The sequence below is a fragment of the Anopheles nili genome, chromosome 3 (assembly GCF_943737925.1).
Source record: "Anopheles nili chromosome 3, idAnoNiliSN_F5_01, whole genome shotgun sequence".
NCBI lineage: Eukaryota > Metazoa > Arthropoda > Insecta > Diptera > Culicidae > Anopheles > Anopheles nili.
In genome coordinates, this window is record NC_071292.1 from 73,259,766 (window position 1) to 73,281,184 (window position 21,419).

Below are 21,419 nucleotides of genomic sequence, written 5' to 3' on the forward strand. Positions count from 1 at the left end.
TTACATAGAATTAAAGTTCAACCCCTGCAGGTTGACGGCGCCCGTGTTCATGTTGACGGTGGCCGTGTCCGGATACCGCTGGCGGGACATCTGATGCAGGCTGGTCGTGGTGGCAAAGTCGACGTGCCTCGTATCCAGGAAGCCCATCACCCCCATCGGGTGTCCGTGAGGCGGGCACATGAGTGGGGTGGACGATGCGGCCACGGCCGCTGCCGCTGCCACAGCCGCGGCGGCCGCATTCGCGCTGTCGTTATTCTGCTGCTGCTGGTGTTGTTGCTGCTGTTGCTGAACCGCCGTCACTTGCTGTTGGGCGGCTTGATGCTGCTGCTGCTGCTGAGCGGCCGCTTGCTGCTGCTGCAGGGACATGTTGAGAGCAGGTGAAGATAACGCCGTATCGTAGTGCTCCATGGAAGCGTTCTCGTCTCCCGGAGGCGTCGTAGCCGTCGGTGGTGGCGATATGTTCGGTTCTAGCTTGATGCGGTTCTTGATGCTTGGCCGGCTGATCGGGTACCCACGCTTCTTGTACTCCAGCCACAGTGTCCGGTTGTTGACGCCGTACAACCGGGCCGCCTTGCAGAATCCGATCCCACCGAACCGGACCGCTTCGAGTGCTCGCAGGAAGTTTTCATCGCCTTGCGGATTTACGGATCGCTTCCGCTTGACAGGTTGGCCAGCAGCTCCGGTCGCCCCCGCAACACCGGCTCCGTTCCCTCCAGCCGCACCCCCACCATTCGCACCCGCCGTCGGTGTCGCACCGGGCCCTAGTGGAGATTGATTAGGCGTGCCAGTGCTGTACACCAGGCCCGCTGCCTGATCTGCGCCACCCTGAGGGGACGTCGGTGTGGACAGGTTCGACGACTGGTAGCTGTTGACCATGTTGTTCGGGTTGACCGAGATGATCTGGGGCGAAAACGGGTGCTGATAGATCTGCACTGGTGTCGTTGGCTGTGGTGTCGTCGCGTTCGAGTTCGTGGTGGACGCATTCACGAGGGCATTTTGGCCACCGGTGGCACCACCATTCCCGGGTCCACCGCCAGCTCCCGCTGGTCCACCGTTTGGGGTGCCATTTGGGCCACCACCGGCACCGGTCAACCCCTGACTATCACCCTGATGTTGTTGGTGCTGCTGCTGACTCGCTTGCTGCTGCTGTTGCTGGTGATGCTGCACCTGTTGCTGGTGTTGCTGTTGGTGCTGCTGCAGTCCTAAATTCGTCTGACACGGCGCAATACCAAACCGCGAATAATTCGTATCGATTACCGTCCATTGCCCACCTGGGAACGGAAAAGGGAACAAGAGAGCTTTGATTATTTATTTGTTTTCTATTTAATTTCGCATCGCGCATTCTCTGTCTTTGCCTTTCTATCAATCCCTGCTTTGGTGGCGTTATCGTTCTTTCTTTTTTTTACGTTTTGTTTCGAATCCTTTCAAGCGATCAATCTGTACACATTGCGTTATATCTTTGCTTCTGAATGGTAAAAATGGGACATTATATTCCGCTTTTCTCCACGGTGCAGGAAAGCAACCATGACTGTCGATTGGTACGAACAAATTTCGTTCAATACGCCACAAAATTTCCGCCATTCTCCAAAGGGACTCCAAAGGGACTAGCGAAACAACACGAACGAGAAAACGGAGCGCCACAATCCAAAGGCACAAAACGATCCGTAACGCTTTGTGATACCCGATCGGCATCCGCGATTGGGCCATTGAGAGGTAATTTTCGTGCGGTTTTAACACTTGAAGAAGAAGATAAGAAAATTATATTTCTGGGCTTAACTGTATGAAAACGGTAAACCAGCTGCAAAGAGCTGCTCTTCCTTGCCAAACGAAAACCGAGAATTGAAATCGAGGTTGAAAATTTTCAAAACGCGTCCACGTGCTTCGTAGCGTTGCGAAATAAAAACCAACAACAAAAGCCAAATACTACTGAATGCGATATCAAACGATAGAATATCATCCATCGCTGAAGAAAACAAAGGAATTAATGAAAAAAACTAAAACCAACGTGCACGGTCAAAATAGAAACACTATTCGCAATACTAATCGTTACTCGCAATAGATCGACCAAACGAAATGTGTACACAGCATACAACGAACCAAACAGTAGTCATGTACTACATGAATTACTCTTCTATCACTTTCCTTTTCCGCTTCGTTATGCCACTTCCGTTCCGTCTTTCGTTGCTCATAGCTCTTCTCGTCCGAATGTAAAATTAAATAAAAAACAAATAAATGCAGGCATTTTTTTATGAAATTCACGCATCAATATTCAATTTGCTAACGTTTTGTAACCACGGGTAGACTTTAACGGTGCAGTTTTACTCATTTTTTAGATTCTTTTTCATTTTTGTTTTGTTTGTTTGCTTGTTCATTAATGCGTCTTTTTCAAGTAATGCCCGAGCTCTCTCTGTCGCCTCTTTCGTTGCCCCCAAATTTTGAATATTTAATAAGAAAAGTACACTTAAAAACAGGTTCATAAAACGTTAGATTTTTTATGATGATAAACACGCTACACGAAAGTTAGATTCAGGGCAATGTGACGTCGGTTGCTCCAGCGTACTCGAATCTTACAAAATTAATGAAATGGGGTGGTGTGAAAGTGTTGTGAATGTGTGTATGTAAATTTGATTCGTATGCAATTTCTCTGTGCATGTGTATCGGAATGTTTGACTTCCTTACTTCCTTCCTTTAGCTCAGTCAATTCTTCCCTCATTGACTATACATCAGCTTCTCTCGATCATAGCCGTAGATCCACGATCATCATGGACACACGATATGATCATAAAATGTTTCGAACACACACACAAACACGTCAAAGAAGAAAAATAATCTAAATAGTACTGGCTACATGACATCAAACATCGATCGAAATCGTATGGATTAGCAATTGTGCGCACGATGAATGACACCAAAAGAGATGAAAATTATGATTTCCGCTTATAAAAATTACGAGAGATGAAAATCTACTCTGGTTTGATCCGAAGCCAGGATGAAAAGCGTGAGTAAAATGAGTCGACGAATAAAGCCAACGAAGCACGAATGCAGATGAAACATTAACAAAACAAAAACTTACACAAAATGGACACGCACACACTTGTTAGTAGTGAACGGGTTAGGGGGTTGGGAAATCAATTATAATTTTAATAACCAAAGCGCACAATTTGATATATTTCTATCATGTGCTGAGTAGTGACGGGATGATGTGAATGGCGAGAGTGTATGAGAGCGAACGAAAGGATGAACAGACAATTGAATGTTGTAACGTGCGACACGACACGACAGCGCGAAGCACAGATGAATATGATGATATATCTCACAAACGAGGTGCGCGATAAAATGGTGCATAAAATATTCAAAATGGCGCCAAATAAAAAAGAATGAACAATCCTTCAAGCCCATGGCGGGCGCATGAATCGATCGATAGAACCCATCGTCCCCATTCTGCCAGCCAGTCAGTCAGCCAAGTCCGGTGTACGACTCATGGTTGGTAATCGAAGAAATTAAATTAGCCACCGCACCATACCGCACAGAAGCAGGGAACTTTTCTCTCAATCACGCTCTCTCTCTCTCTCTCTCTCTCTCTCTTTCTCTCTCTTTCCCTCTGCGAGTGTGGAGTTGGTTTTGATGGCGAATAAGCCGTCCTGTTCCCCTGTGTCCTGGCGATGCACAACGTCACCGTCACCGGTGGTGGTTTTAATGGCCACTCACTCACAACAATCGCCCGTCGGCCAGGGGCTCTGAACTGGACAACGTACCAACTCTTATCCACCGTCCCATGCAGGATAATGCAGGAACTTAGTCAGGACACAGGATACGCATCGTGTGTACGTCCTGTCAGCTGTACAAAGCACAGATAAGTAGTAAATCTTACACGTCTACGAGCTCGTACCGGAGCTGCCACCTTTTCGTATATCTATTGCACACCGTTGTCGGTGTGGCAGGCGATAAAATTCAATTCTAATTACGCAGATAAGACAGAGAGCGGATGAGAGAGTGAGAGAACGAGAGATGGTGAGAGTGAAACTGAAACTGGAAGCGTGTGTGCAAGGATGCCTTCGTTTGCTCCTTGCGTCAATGCGCACCCGGTTGATCGCACATTCATCTCATTAGAAAACTCCCCCGTTCCCGTGTGCCACACTCCACCGTTGTCATTCCGCGGGGCTTATCGCATTCCCTCTGTCCGCCACAGAAGGATCCCGAACGTTCCCATGATTAATTTGGCCCACGAACTCCGGCGACACCGGGTGTCACCGGTTTGGACACCAATCCATTTTCCTGGCACCCGGCAGTTCAGAACCCAGGGGCCGTGACATTTCGCACCGGTACCGATTCTCTGTCTCTTTCACTATGTCCCTTTCTGTCTTTCGCACTGGGAACCGACACTAACACTCGTCATAAATTAAAGGCAGTAGGACTTGTAGCGCCCTAGCAGGAGAGCTGGCTGGGTGGGTTGAATGATTCAAACATTCATAACCTAAGTAATGCAAACTTTTCCATCCCTTCAAAGGTGGAAACGGGAGCCGGTTTGAGGGCGTTTAAAGGCAATCTCCATCGAGTGCGTTTGGTGGGCAACCAGGCAGAGTTGAGAACGATATTAAATAATAATAATAGTAATGAAAAACCGAACTTATGCGGGACTTTGGGCAAACTGTCTCGAAAGTTTGGGCTCCTCCGAAAATTAACAATCAATGGGCCTCCGCCTCACCAACACAAAGCAACAGCAACATAAAAGAAGCAAGAAAAGAAAGGATCACACAAAGATGCACTCACAGCCGTAGAAAGGGTGGCTAAACTTTTGTTCGTTGGCGGGCCATTGGTGTGGTCCATCGTCCCGATCCGCCCCAGTGGCACACGCAGGTGAAATCTACGTAAAAGTTCGTCTTTTCCCTTCCTATATTTTGCCTGTCCTTTAACCCCGCATTGTTCGTTAAGCCTGCTCGAACTAACATCATCATCCCGCTGCCCGGACGACTGGCGGATTGTTTGTGCCGAATACGGCCACACAAGGCTCTCGTTTCCGTTTCACACAATCTCGCCTGCACCATCTCGTGATCGATAGAGCCGTCGTTTCAGTCAAAATGAGAGAGACAAAGTGCCCGTGGAAAAGGGACGAGCGCAGACAGACACACTTCAGGTCGTGGTGGCGCAACTTTAGCAACACTCCGAACTCCTGGGTGTGAGGTTGGCCCCAATCCCATCGGAACGCTCGCAATCCTTTCCACGGGATGCCAGGGCGGGCACACGCACACATACATGCACACGTTCAGCTCCTGAATGACCGAACTGGGCTGCAGGCAGGGAGGTGTAGCAATAATGCCCCTTTGCCGGAGAGAAATGGCGCCTCGGGTGATGAAGATCCACAACGAGCTGAAAAGGATATCGGTGTGGCGTGAAAACGAAAAAGAGCGCCCACTCTCGGGCCAGGAGGGCCGGTAGGAGGATTAATTTACAATTAATCATGCGATCGCTGGGTAACGCCGCGCGTTAGTGATTATTTTAGTGGCTTCTTCACACACACACACACACCCAGGCAATTCACGCTTTTCGAAGAGCCACACGGGCGTGAATTGAATGGAACGAAGGCGGCAACACACAAATAAATATTAAAATACTGTGCTAATTCCTTTCATCCTGGCTCGTGCTTTCTCACCCTCGAAACACCCGAATGTAAATTTTGCTTAATTCAAGCAATGCCTGAACACGAGACTACTGAAAGGGGACATTTGAAACAATGTTTTAAATCCGCTTTTGAATGAAATAAAGTGCAGAGAAAACCCGAAAATAATTTTAAATATTTGATACCAGACCAAAACAGGTTAACAAACGCAACACACAGCTTTGCAATACAAAAGAACAAGTATTTCCTCTCGAGCGAGATACTGGCATTAAAAAATGAAATAAAAATCGCCAGATTACTCACGGAACGGCTATAATATATGTAGCCCATTAACGGATCTGAGATAATTACAAACAATGATAATGGTATTTAGATTTGTACACTCGAAACGATCGTTTTCGTTACCGACAACACCGAATGCTCATAGTCACCAGAGCCGAGGCCTAGCTCGGCATAAAATATGGTCTAAAACAGTGCGCCATTTCCCTTCGGTGCTATCAGGACGAAAAATCAAATTTAGATCATCGTTCTGTCACCGTTCAACGGCGATTCAAGAGGAGCTATCCTGGTCCGCCAGTGGCAGTCGATTCTCCACCCATATCCTTGCAACACATTCTATTCTTCTCCGGCACTCCAAAAGGGCTCTGTTTGGCATTGGCAGCCCGGCAATGAAGGCTACCGGTAAACGAACAGGCTCGCCAGAATGGGGGGCTACTCGTGCAGAGCGATAACGAGGGACTAACCATCTGCAAAATATCGGTACCTCATCACTCTTGCCAATCCCGGTGTGAGTAGAGGGTGGCATTTACCACCAAACGTTGCAGCACCAGATACGAGGCTGAGGTTCCGCGAACGACCTTTACCGTTGACGTTGCATCGGCGAGGATGGTCCCCTTTCCACGAGTGGCTGGGCAAATAGACAAACATTCATCCCCGGTCCTCAACGGGGTAGACAGAGCCCGTTCAGTGGTTGATGGTCGGGCGGAATGATTTACTGGCAAAACCGGGTCCGCGCCACACGCGCTTTTCTCTCTCTCTCTCTCTCTCTCTTCATAGCCAACAAACAGAAGGTCCTTTCGAGTGTGTCCTCCAACAAAACGACCCAGGAAATAGCTCCGAATGAGCCCACCGATGTATGAGTGCGATTGGGTGGGTGTTGGCGATATAAAAAAAGTGAAAAAAAACTGTATTGCCACCGCAACCTAGTGCAATTTCCATCGACGCTCCGTGGAAACTTCGTTAGTCGATTTCATCGGTTTCCTCGGTCATCTTACCAAAGGCTCTAATTTCAGCATTTTCGTACACCAAAACGAGGAGCGCATTCAGCAATGAATGGGAGTCATTGCATGCTGTGATTATAATTTTACTTCCCGGCCACCACACTAGCAGGGAATTAGATTAGACGTGAGCCTACCACACAGAGAGCGGAATTCTATTTACACGGCACGGCACCCTGGTGTCGGCGTGGGTGTGCGCGTTAAACATTTCCCATTTACTCGTAACGGACTGAAGCCTACATTATAACCGCCAGTGGCACAAAAGCCCCCGATTAATGGGAGCATAATGGAGCGCAAATGGAAGCGCAGAAAGAAATCACCCGAAAGACCAAAGACACACATTCATCACAACAGATCAAGGACCGTGACTTGGGGCCCGTGAATGAAAAGAAACTGCCGGAAGCTGCCAGACATCCCTGGGCCGCGACGGAAATCGCTTCATCGCACTTCACAAAGCAACAAAACTCGCCCCCTCCTCTCGGTGATGCCTCATTTTTCATTGCTGACGTTGACAAACAGGATGCGGAAGAAGAGCATGATGGCTTAATTTGGAGGTGACTGAAGGAGGAAAATTGCAGGAAAATGTCTCCCACTGTGCGTGGTGCAGTTGAAAGGATTCAATAGATGAATGCGAAAGGCCCACTGAACGTTGCATCTACGCACGCTCGTCAGAAAAACATCCACCATAATATCCTACCATAAAGACGCCGTAGCAGTGCAGAACGTGGGCTTTAAAAAAACGCATAAAAAACCTTACAGACTCACTATCGTCAGGAAGAACATACGTGCAATTTGCAATCGATCAGCATCGTTCGAACATCTGTTAATTGCTCGATCTAACGGAAGGAAGAGCGCAGCTATGTTGATGAAATTAATTTCCATCCTTCATGTTCGCATCCGCATCTCATCAAATGGATAGATGGATTGAGAAAAAAAATCGACCGACTATACAAGGCTTCCTTATATAAACGGAAGCAGCCGTAGGAAAGTGAAAATGATTCCAAAAAACCACACACACACACGCCACCACCAGCGAGACAGAACAAACATATCAAAAAAGCACTCATTCGAACACGTCCTTACATTAATCGGAAACCGGGTTTTTTTTCGCTTCGATTTTCCTGTCATTTGAGCAGCACACAGATTTCCCCCTCCTTCCGTTGAGTTGTCGATTCTACTCCTCCCGACGCATTTCTTTTCAAGTGGATATCCTATTGATTCATCTCTCCCGGTTGCGCTCGTATTGAAACGTCAAATCCTCCCAGCTCATTACAAAAAAAAATACTTCAACCAAAAAGGAACGCAGGAGTCTTTTCGCTTTTCCATCCTTCGTGCAGCGCGCTCACTAATCAACGCGATGGCGATGGCGATTACACAGAGAGAGTGTGACGAACGGGGCTGTGGAATGGCGGCACAACTTCACTTCACAACCATCAACATCAAACACCACGCCACCACCCATCGAGGTTGACGGTGTTGGTAAAATAATAGAAAAAAAGAATAATAGAAAAAAACCCGCGCCGTTTCGATCGAAGGAGGTCACGATATCCCATGACGTCGTCGTCGTCGTCGTCCTCGTCAGTAGGCAACATCCCCCAAGGTTGACAGGATTGGCTTTGCTGGTGTAAGCCCGCAGCACGTGAATATGTATGTGTTTTTGGGTTGGTGGCGCTGATACGCTGTCAAACGGTAGTATTTGTAGCCGCTCCAAGGGTGGCTGGTTAAGCGTTTGAGACAGCTTCATCGGAAAACTGGGATGGTGAGAGGAAAAAATCAAAACGAAGCAAAAAATGAACGCATAAATAGGGAGAAAAGGTTGTCGCGCGTTGGTTTTTCCATCACCCGGCACTGCCCGACGGTTCGCTCGGGTTTTTTTTTTGTTTTCCTCCATCCATCCTCGGGGGAGTGTGAGTTGGGGACATTTTACATAGTGCAAGGACCTAGCACGGGGCAAGAAAAATCAATACCGAAACATCAATCAATGTCATCGCCACTGGAGAAGCGCCGTGTTGCTGGTGCTGGAAAAATTTCTCCACCACTTGGAAAAACCCGACGCAAGCTGGCAGACTGCTTGCTCTTGCTGGTTACCAGCATGTCCAAATCGTTTTATTCCTTTATGTTTCTTGCTTCTTTTCATTCTCTCTCACACTATTTCCCACTTTTCTATCGGCCTCGATGGGCCTCTTCTGCAAACAAATTGCATCGATGCATTTTCTTTTGCCCGGGAGGCGTGAATATGATGGAAGATCCTTCGTCCCGACTTGGAGGAGAATTGGCCTTGTTTATTTCTCACTCTTCCTTCTCAAAAGTAATGCCACAACCACACCACGTCGATTCCAATAGCCGTAATAGCGCTCCACATACACACACAGTGGTTTGCAGAGGGGGGGAGGGGTCACCCAAGAATCGATCAAGTGAAATGGAGGGAAAAAATACGTAAAGCATCCACAAAACGGCAGAGGCAGAAAACGCCCGCCCATCAATCAATGGAGCGTGGGTAGGCCAGTGTGGAAAACACGAGCGGGAGCAGGAAGCACACTTTTCAGGGAGCGCAATTCGAATTGGACACGACATTCAGAAACTGTCCGCTCCAGCCGTCGCGGGGGAATGCAACCGTAAGGGAGGAGCAGTATCCATCCATTCGAAAGCAGGGGGCCCAGTTAGTTTCCCGAGCTCGCGCGCGCCCTCAAAGAATGGAAAATCAATTTCAATTTACGATCGAGTTTGTTCTGTTCCAGCGTGTTTTTTTGTTCCTTCTCGTTTCCTTCCAAACGAAAATCAACAAATCCAACCGAAAGCTAATATTACTTTCTCTATCCCATTAGCCTTTCCCGCTTTCACTAGATAGGTTCTGTATTTTCGAAACAAGAGCGAAAGATGACGAATTCTATGGGATCGAAAATGCTTGCAGCTGAGAATGACACATCTTGCAGGAATGTGAATTCTCGAGAGTGCGACGGATCAAAATCAATTTAGAAGTGCTGTTTCACAGCCAGTCACCGCTTAACAGCAGATCGGGGTTCAGCTTCCTGCTCAAGGGTGACCGGGTAAGTGGGAAAATTTAATTTAAAACGATATTAGCATAGATATTTTGAACATTTTCTTGGCGTTGCATTTTTGCCAAAACCTTTTTTTACATATTTTATACCAAACCAGATGGTATAAATACGTTTGCGAAAAAATCAAATTTTAAAATATCAACATAAACTCTCAAATATTGACGTTCTCACGTTCTCGCATTCGGTCCCTTGGAGTAAAATAAAGAACATGTTCTATTTCATGATTTTGTGTACGGAAATGACACCAAGATGCATACACTGGTTTGTTGCTTTTCCTGTTCGAACAATAGAAACAAGCTGTTCAAACTACAGCCGCACTGATGGACACCATCCTGCATGGGTACAGCATGATGTAAAAATCAATACTATGAGAAATGCACCAATTAATTTATGACACAAGATACGAAAGAACGTGTCCGGAATGAAACCAATGAGCGCAAACTACGTAAAAACTCCCGATCGATCCACAACCACAGCCGGGTTTCGCACTCATGCATAGTTTGTAAAACATATTTCACATTTCGATGCTACACCAACATCCTTCCTGGTTGTTCCAAACCAACACTCTCTTCGCTGCTTGGGTGCACGTGCCTCCGCTTGTTCTAACAATTTTCCATCGCGCCGTAAACCTTGCCCGAATCACCGCAACAATTTCATTCTTCGGGCACGGCATCGCTGCATGATGGCTGCGCTCCCGAAAGCTCACTCTGAAGTGGTCCGACTCCCTGACTACAACAACGACGACGACGACGACAACGGCACACACTATCGATTGAATGAATATTTCAGACGATACCACGTTCCCGATGACCGGGGAATCGGGTGTGTCCTTCCCTTTACTACCGGGGGTCCATCCTCTTGTAACAAGGTCCATCGTTTGAGTTCCAGACACCGGGACGGTGATGTTGTTTGCTGAATATGCTGTCAACAATCCGGTTTCTCTCTCAGCACCGCGTGCCCCAACAATGCAAGTGTACGAGTCGTAGAAGCTGTTGGGAGGAGCAGGAGTGCGTTACCAACAACCCACCCATGGAGGGGCATTCTTCCGCAACATTCGCACCGAGCATTGGTCGCCCTTCGGAAAAGTGTTACTAAAATATTCAATTTATTCCCAGGAGATTGGCCACGGATCGGAAACGTGCACCCGATGAACGACCGCATCGTTGCATTCCGGTTTGGGTGGAACACGAGAACGACGATCGCAAAGTGAATCGATACAAAAATCAAAACTCCAAAGCATCAAAACGTCCTGGCCATCAAAAGGATCAGCGAATGTCCTGGTTACCATGGGGAGTAATGCTCGTTTGCTGAGTGGCTTTTAACAAAACTTAAAGTTACAAACAATGTGCAATGATGCTAGTTTTACTAAAACTGTCGATATTGGGGAGTTTGTTTATTTTTTCTTTTCAATCACAAACCAATCGGACGGACGTTGCCACTTTATTTCGCAACCGTTTCTTTACGCTTCTAATCAAGAAACGTAATGGAGCATAAACGTTTCATTGCAGCCAATCGGTAAAATTGATTAGATTTACCCGGTAAAATCGGTGGCAAGAAAGAAAGAAACGCACGACCCCAGTTGGTCGCAATTTCCCGCCAATCCGTCCACCATGCGATACACCAGACGGGAGATCCTGGCATGATTGCACCATTCATTCACCTTCTCCGTTTCCAACCGGGAAGTGGAGGGTTGGAAATTCACCGGCGCAATCGAGCTGGGTTTAGAATGGCCTCTAACCGGCCGCTCTGTCGCTCGGAAGTGAAATAAATCCCGTCGTTTCCACGTACGAACGTTTCGATGCAATGCCCGAACGCTTTATGGCCACAAATCCAGCTTCCGTTTGAGCTGGAAAGCAGGAGAGGAGACTCAAAAGGAGAGGTGAGAGGATGAAAAACTCCCCCACACACATGCACAAATTCGACCAGAGGGGACACGTAAGCGCTTTGACTTCGATTAACCGGACTCCGAGTTCTAACGCAGGAAAACGAGAACGAGGACATGGTTTTTGGAGAGGAAGAACCCCAATTAAAATGGCTGTCGATCGCTGGAGCCCCTCCAAACGCAACCGAGGCTTAGCCCGTCCACACACTGACATTGAGAGCCCCTGTTTCCATTGGAAACCCCTCACATGCATATGGAAGTGCTTGTGTTGTGTTGGATGCAAAATCCCGACTAATAGGGGAAAGACGTTAGAAGAATGAAAAAAAAATGCGACTGGACACGATCAGCCATGATTGGAATGGAAAAGCAGTGGCTTGTTTCGGTGACTTCTCGAGATAAGAAAGTGGAGGCCGCAATGAAGCCTTACCCCAAACATACACGCGCACGTCCTATATGCAACTGGCAGCACCGATATGGGGTGCGTTTTTGGTCAAGCTTATTCCCTCGAACCGCATGTCACCGAAGCCGTCCAATAACGAGCCGGTTGTTCGTCATACCACCACCTGCTTTAGGGGTGAGTTTTCAGACAGAATAGCCAAAGAGATATTAAGACGGTGAACATAAGTATGCACCAGCCAAAACATTGCGCTCAATGGTGGAAAATTCAATTTATGCAAACAAAAGCTGACACTTGAGGGCATTGAAACTTTCACTAAAAACAGCCACGAAATGCTTTTTCCGTAATATAATCTTGCTTTCAGTTAGCCGACGTTACCCAAAAACTTCTTCCTCCCCCAAAATGGCCACGTCTACTTAGATGTCCTTTCTTGAGTACCAAGAAAACTTGATTGGATTTCCCTACTCCATTCGACGGATTGGTGTTCGCTCCGCTCTTCCCTTCCAGCACTGGAAAATGCGCATCTTACAAAGTCCTCCCAACCCAACGGATCCTGCTTCCTAAGCGCACCCATTTCGAAAGGGGACACAAAACTGCGCACGTTGCAATTACGACTGTCGCGTCCCCCTTCGACGGATTGCCACACCGGTGGCACAACGCTGACGTTGTTTGTGTGTTAGATTATTTTATCCCGTTGTTATTATTCCCATTGCTGGCTTTACATTTTCTTTTTTCCATCAACCTACGCCTCCCGGGGGAAAAAAGGTCATCGCGCGTTGACAACCGTTGGCAGATCCCTCGTTTGATGAACGTGCATGTTTGCGCCATTCCATTCCTTCCGGCAATGAATGCCAGAAGCCGGTGACGAAATGATGCAACGCCCTCGTGCCTGTCGATTGGTTTTGCATAATCTTTTGCAGACCCAGCGAGAAGGAGCAGTGCCACTGTCGGAAGCTTATTACCGTACCTGCAAAGAGATTGGCATTTTCCGAGCACCTACTAACGTGGAGTGGCAGTGGAATACATAATGTGGTGAATATTGCAACACCCAAGCGTAATCGTTCACCGAATGAAGGTGTAATTAAGCGCCAAAGAAACACCACCCATTCGAGTGATAACTGACCATGGGAAGGTGGTGGGCGACGATAAAACAATACGTCAACCTTCGATAAAGTAGGGCTTGCTGCATTGCAGGCGTTCGGTGATGGGAGTCGACATCCATCAGCCTTTGCGTCACCGATTGGGGAAGGTCCTATAAATCATTCCACACGTTTTATGACGTTCGATGTCACCCAAATGCCCTCCAACGATTCGCACAAACCGCCGCAGAGTGTGTCCTGTTTACGTTCTCCGCCCTTGATAATTAACAATCGGAATAAATTTCTTAATTTGATTCCAAGAAGCTAGGTTTGACCCACAAAATCGAGGAAATTAGCTTCCTTTGTGGGAACATTTCGGCACGTGAAAAAAAAGTAACCCAAATCAGCAAACAAGCATTCACAAAAGTTTCGTTAAGGGGGCTGCTCTCAACAGGCAAGTCCCACCAACGTTTGAGTTGATTATGCAGGAAAGCCCCACCTGGACCTACTTTCGTCACACACTTTGGTCCAAAACGTAATGCACACACACCCATGTACGTACTAATTGATTGTCCACATTCGGTGTGGTTTAGCTTGACGGAAAAGAACCCTCGGAAACCCGCGCGTGCGAAATATCCTGGCACAAGTCGCGAACGAAAACCAGCACAACCAACAACTTTCTACCCAGTGCGTGGGTGGCTAGGCACCAGTGAATTCAGCCCTCCACCCACCGAGTGGTCAGTTTACGGACCTTCGGTTCCGTTTTCAGCGATTTTCGCGCCGTTCACGGCCATTTTAACCTCCCCGAAACACCCAGGGCGTATTTGAATTTTTATTTTAATGAGCTCCATGCTCATGTCCCCGTGGGCAAGGGAGGAGGTCATTGCGGGAGCCACCAAACAGGCCGATGTCAAAAAGCGCGCCTGGACAGCAGCAATAATAATAGTAGTAAAAATTCAGCACCAAACCTGATGAAGTGATGTGGAAAGCGAACACGGCCATTTGCCCACGCGGACGCCTGTGTGGGGGTGTGGCTAGAGCAGACGAATGGCGAAGGAGCGCGGTTTGAATAACATTTCAATCAGGCCGCGCCAAATGAGGACCGGGATTTAGGAAACGCGCGCACCGGCGGAAAATGCCTCCGGAAACGCAACGCGCAATAAGGCTACGAGAGTGCGGCGTGCCGAATGAGTCCTTTGCCAAGCCATTCCGCTGCCGAATAAGGCTGGCGAAGAAAAGGGAGGCTGGGGGTGGAGGGGAAGGTAGGGAACGGGTGGGGTAAACTCGCGCGAATGGAAATGAATAAAATAAAAGCCAAATTAAAGGGAAACCCACCGGCCTCCCGTTGGCGACCATCCCGGACGGAATAAAAATGCCGCCAAAACAGGATGGCACAGCATGGAGCCGCCTGGTAGTTGACGTTAATGGCGCTTATTCGTTCGTGTTTGCATGGGACACGTGGGGCGAAAACGGCTAAGAGAGGAAGCAAAGGAAACGGGAGGTGGTTTGCAGAATCGAATGAAACCGAACGACCCCGAAATAATCCCTTCCCGCCTGAGCATGGGGTCACCATGCTTCTACTCGCGGGCACGAAAGGGACGTTACGGGGTGAGAAAATGGGTGTGGAATTTATGGACAGGATAAGGCACGTGCGCACACACAGACATTTCTACACGTGCATGGGCACAATTTCCACCCGCACACACACACACACACACATCGATTCGCGCGGAAACTGCATACAATAATGATTATAGTTTGGACGAAACGGGTGGAAAATTAAATGAATAACATAGCGAAAACAACGCCCAAAACGGGGCCCCTATTTTTTATTGCACGCCCAAGGGCTATGACGAGACAGCGGGAATGGGACATTTGTACGCAACCACACACCGAATTCATTACCAGATGGACATACCCGCTGGCGTTGGTCCGGTTGGAATTTTATAGCTCTTTTTTAAAGCAAATTTATGTTGTTTCTTTCCCGCTTTAAATTCAATTTCCGACCGTTCGTGTTTGATAAGGCAAGAGGCACGATATTTCCGAAGCAGCTGAATACGCGCTTTCATCCTTTTATGTTCTTCAACGCTGTGGTTTTTAATTCATGCGTTAGAATTTGTCATCATTAATGCATCGTTGATTGCGATGAAAGGAAAAGGAAAATATTTGGAGTTTCGTAATGGCAAACATGCACGGCCAGCAACCCACAAAAAAAGCCGATTTTAAACATAGCTCCGCATGGATGCGCGTGAACCCGAAGCAAGACAAAACACGAGTAAATACCTTTTAGCCCATTTTAATTTTGTATCACGCCGCCAACCCTTTTTACCGCGGGCATTTTCTGCTTATTCAACCCGACACCGGTGGTGTAGCGAATGTGGAGTACAGTCCGACGGTGGTGTTACTGCACTCCAACAACGCCTGCTTTTAATATCAACATAATTTGAATACACTCAAGGGCCAATTTAATAAAACACAGCGACCATCACCATCACCAGCCCCCAACCGGTCAATTCTGTGGCGGGAGAGGCGGGATCGAAAATCCGGTCCCATCATCACGTGTCTGATTTTAATTACATTCGCTGGAATAAATTATTATATTAAACGCCATCATCCCCATGTTCGATGCCCGTGGCTTCGCTTCCCTTTTCCGCGAATATCGTTCCCTTTTTTTGCTTCTTTATTTGTTTCTTTTTTTCCACCCACACGTGAATGGTTTCGGAAAGCCGTTGCGTTTTCTTTTTACCGTTTTGCTATAAAATTTTAATTTCGTTTCCTGAGTCCATGTTCACTGCCGTTTTGTGTTGCTTGGGCCTCTCGATTGTTGCGGTATAAATGCAATATCGAGAAATTAATTTCATTAAAGCTGAGACAAAAGCAAACAAATTGCTTCCCATTAAGATGCAACGGTTTTCCCCGTCCAAAAATCAATGCCATCCAGCAAAATTGAATCCCGACGCTGCGCGTGCTCTCGATTTATAAAGCTTATTCGCCAGCAGCTGGCACCGTCACCGATTCGTTCCGTCATCCCATCCCATCGATTTATCAGGCTTAACGGGCGGGCTAATCGCTTACAATAGCAGATTAATTGTCACTCAACAGCTAAAGTATCTGGCGTTTTTCATGCCAAAAAAATACAGTCCTTCGATCGATTGCACCCACTAGCTTTACGTACTCCCGTGATTGCTTGTTACCCAACGAGAGGGAGAACGAACACATCACCCCCAGGTTTGCGTCATACTTTTCTCCAGCCCTGCATAATCGCTCATAAATGCCACCATGCACCGGAGGAGAAAACAATCCATACCAGTACATCGTTCCCGATGGTATTTTCCGCTGCTAAGTCCAGGCTGGCGTCTCTCAGCACATCAAATTATTCCCCGGCACACGGCCGTCTGTGTCATCCTGCGTCGGGCAGGATTAGCTCGACGTGTGCTGCCCGAAATGAGCCGTACGGTACCCCAAAAACGTTGACAAATCATCCTCTACCGACGGTTCTGTGGTTCCCATCTGTATCTGGGTGCCAGGGCTAGACCTATACGGCAGCACACTGCAACGGGACACCGCCATCCTTGGTGCCGTCCTTGCTTGCCATCCTGGTGCATGTGTGTTCAGGGATCGTGGAATTAATGACGGTTGCGAACGAAACTGACGCCCGGGATGTGATGCTCCATTTCAGCGGGATTTGTGCGTCGTCCTGTGCACCACCCGATCCCTACTACCGTGCTCCGGAACGTGGTGGTGTTTGCCATGCCAATATGCAAACACCCGTCTTTAAGGATACCCGGCGCCAAGGATACGACACAAAACGTTCGTAAACACGTCCTTTTGTGGTGCTCGACTGTGGTAGGAGCAACTGAAAGTGATAGCGTGTTTGGGATTTTAATTACTTCACACTACACTCGACCCAAAAAAAAATAACAACCCTACATTCTATTATTTGTCCGTGTTTCACAGCGTGCTTGGTCTGGATTTAAAATGTTCTTCCGTATCGATTTTTTCGAGGAAAATACCCAAAAAAAAAGTTACAACCACAAAAAGGACAACGGCCAGATAGCAAGGATAATGTGGAAGGAAATGGCGGAAAACACGCGACGATTCGCCTTTCACATTATCGTACATCAATGTCCGACACACACACACGCTATCTCCTGCCATCCCCATGACCCCACGCGGCGTGGTGTGCTTTGCGGGAGTCCCTACTATCTCTCTTTAAATAAAATCACGATAGAGAAAAAATTACAGCTCCCATCCATGATGCATAATAAATCAGTATCGAAGCTATCCATCGTGTCGCACGATGTTTCGAGTTTCCTTCTTTTTTGTCATTTCGCACATCTCCCTTTTCAAATGAGCTACTTCCGGTCGAAATGGGTGACCAGAATGACACAGGTTTGGGCTTGAAAAATGTGACACCTTCAGCCGGGCACGCTCTCGTGAAGGAGGAGCAGGCAGAAAAAGGCCTTCCCAAGGACTGGAACGAGTACGCAACGCTGATGGAGTAGCGAGTGAAGAGTGAAAATAAATAAATTTCAGGACACAACTGCATAAGCGGTTGGGAAGAATTTTCGCTATCATGCAAGGAGAAGTTGGGAGTCGTCTTCCACAATGAATATTTTAATGCATGCATGAGCTATGAATAATTTTAAACACATTTTTAAACACTGTCACTAACTAAGCTCGTCGCACAAAAATTGTATGACAAATTCCGAAAACAGATTCGATATTTTCCTCCCTCCTCTCTCCCGCATCACACTCCAGCAAATACGTAAATTAATATGCAGTTGATTCCGTCCCCTAACTGCTCTGCCCTTTATGGCGCGTTCACATACCCACACACACACACACACACACACGCACGCCCTTCGAAAGGCAATTGAGAGGCTGTCAGATCCATCAGCTACTTTTTTTAAGGCCGAGGAAGATAAAAATCGATCGGGCGGGACTCGTGTAATGGTCGGGGAGCGTGCCAGCCGCCCACGCAACACCTTTCCCTTTTTCCCGATCCTTTTAGCTCACCCTTATCGCTGGGGAATGGGCCTGTCGAAAAGCCAGCGCAAACAAACACGAACAAGCCCGGGTGGAAGGTGGTGGTGAAAGGGTGCGCACTCCAAATAAAGTGCCTTCCCGTCGTTCTCCTAGCCCGACGCGATGGAATGGGCGGTTTTGCCTTCTGGTGATGATATACCCGCCGCGCAGAGTGCCCTTCTATTTTTATTTTTTTTTTTAATATTTATTCCTCGTTCCTTATTCCTCGATTGAATGGCGACGATCAACGCAAAACGGGTCGTGAATGTGATGGGGCAAGCGAAGGACTTCAAAGGACGCTACAAAAACGATGTGTTGAAAGCGATGTAACACGGACGCGACGCGTGTTTTGCACGCCTTTGCGCTTCGGTGGTGCAATACGAAGGGATTTTTACTGTTTTCCAACCGTCCCAAGTAGGTCTTTAAGAGAGAGAAAAAAAGCACAAACCCACACGCCTATCATTATCACCGGAACGATCTAGCCAGCATAATCGTGACGGCAAATTGTAGATAAAATATGGGAAATGTTCGACGATGATGAAAAAAACGAGCTTCTACTGCCCATTGGTGGGGGTTTTGGGGCGAACATTCGCGAGTTACATTTCCAATCGATGTTCTTGGGGTGAGCAAAAAAGGTCTGCAAATAATTGGTGATATCTTGAATTTCAATTCCAATCGATTGTAATAATTTTGGTGTAATTGCTGCTGCCTAATCCTTCCAATGCTGCCATATACAATGGGTAGCACTTTTTTGTATTAATCCCATTACCACGTGAATTCCAACCGAGAGGTGTGCGCACCGATGTAGAAAAAAGTTCTAACAGGGATCAGGAAGAATGTAGTGCTAATGGGCAAAAAAAGGTCATTTTGGAATTGGGTACAATTGGTCCAAGTGTCAGGAATAGAATATGATATTTTTTCACTTGCTGCTCCCAACTCGCACCGATTCGGGGTACCGGATATAAGCGAACCCATTTCGTACTGTCAATTTACATTGTATTTATATTAAAAGCATTTATTTTTTGTCTTTTCTTTTTGTACCGCGCGCGCGAATTTATGTGCCACGCTCAAAATTGCATCCAAAGAGCACCGTCAGCGTGCCAATCGTCAGCGGATCGAGCGCTCGTCCAATTTAATCGGTGTCAATATCGGCACGGTACGTGCCATTCGGGATCTGGGCTAGGGAAGGGACATGAAGAATGGTTTCCGAAAGCGGATGCACACCGTTTACATTATCTCGCGTACCGTGGTCGCCCTTGCGTCCTCCTCCACCCCTGGCGATCGATCGATATTTGCCCAAACGGCCATTTCGGGGAAGGAGCTATTTTATTGAAATCCGATGACATGCCACGCCATCCCCGGGGGATTCCCGAGAGATAGAGAGAAAAGGCGTGAAAATAGCGCTTTGCACGGCTGTTCGTCCGCTGCTGCTGCTGTCACGGAATGTAAGCCCGTGGAGGGAAGGAGCGATATGGAAGGAAATGAGGAAAAGCGCGGTTTTGAGTTTCCACAGTGGCACAAGGGCGTCGCAGGCAGAAGGAGCGTTACAAATCCATTCCAATCCTCTCAGCTCTCGAAGCAAACCGTCAATGTTTCAGAATGCACACACACGTTGTCTCGCGTCCCCCCTGGACTGGCTTGTCCCTACAAACGCCAACCCAAACTACCCTTCCACTCGCGTTGGGGGTGGAAATCTCCCTCAACCTCAACGAACGAGCCCCGGCCAATCGACGAAAAAGCCGGACGAACCGTCGTCCGATCCAAAACGGGCAACAATTTAACGCTGGCTTGGTGTGCGAGCCCTTAGCATGATAGCCCTTCCGTCGAACCGGACACAAACACACACACACACATACACAGACGCGCGCGAGCTCGCCTGAAGCGCCAATTCCCCCATCAACAATCATTAGCGTCAGCGTGTTCCCCCTCGCGATGGGCAGGACACGCGGGAGCTCTGCACATGGCCAGTGGAAAATCCCTACCACCATCAGCAGGGGAGAGGGAGGAAGGAGTGGAGGGGGTGGAGGGGGTTAGAAGTTGGGGGATTGGCAAGGCGCTGTCGATGATTGCAGGGGCCGGCTTAATGGTGCTGATGACTATTCGAAACGAATTTTAATCAGTTTGCATTCCACGCATACTAAGCCCGCGTGTGCATGTGTGCGATTGGAAACGGCGACCGAAGGACTTACGCGCATACGCATGCTGATAAGGACACGCCGGGAGGCGAATGTGCCCCGTCCGAAAATGCAATATATTCCAATAATCTATGCGCCGTTCCGCATCCCTACCATTTGTGAGGTTACAATGGCCACACGGACACACTGTGACGCACGCGAGCGCTCTCTATTGCTCTGTCTCTCTCTTTCTCTCTCTCTCTGACAACAGATGGGGAGAAAAACTTGGGAAATGAAAATTGTTTACCGATGGCGTAGCAAATTTCGCGGTATTTGTTTATTTTGTTTGTACCGTATTTTCCACCCGGACGGTGGGCTTTTGGATTTCGCTTTTGCTGCTGCCCTTCCGTGTTTCGTTGTGCTATTTTTCATTCCGTTTATCCTGATTTGAACGTGGCGTGCCGAATGCGTTTTTTTTTCTGCCTCGGCTTGGATTGCTTTGCTTTGTTTGGGAAACTGCATAGGAGATAACGTGCAGCTCATGGTCACGTAGGGGAGAGAAAAACACGGAAAGGTCGGAAGGAATTATATTGGGGAATCGATTTGTGCATCATCATTTCCTCTGACAAACCAGACCAGAAACGAGCCAGAAATGAATGATTCTGCGAACCATGCGACCGGGTGTTATTATCCAATTATACTTAGCCGGTATTGTTTGATTCGATCGTTTGTTTCTTTATTCTTCGGTGCGGGTTTTGGTTGACCCAACATTGTCCTTTTTCTATTCGGCTTTTTTCTTCCATAGCCTCACACAATTTTACGCTAGCTTACTTTTTTATATTTATGCTTTGAACCCTGCTTCAAGGATCAAGCTGGCACCTGTCTAGACATTGCAATCTATATTACGTTTTCGTGTGTGCAGGGTTTGAAATATTTCAATGCATCGTTAGGGTGTTTCTGAAACAC

General features: G+C 47.6%; 1 protein-coding gene across 1 annotated transcript in view; it reads right to left on the bottom strand.

The window, feature by feature from the left end:
- LOC128727828 (longitudinals lacking protein, isoforms H/M/V-like) overlaps positions 1 to 21,419 on the bottom strand; it is a 28,914-nt gene continuing 7,495 nt past the window's right edge. The window contains exon 5 of the mRNA XM_053821774.1: positions 1 to 1,271. Coding sequence (XP_053677749.1) covers positions 1 to 1,271 — 1,271 coding nt within the window. The remainder of the gene's footprint in view (positions 1,272 to 21,419) is intronic.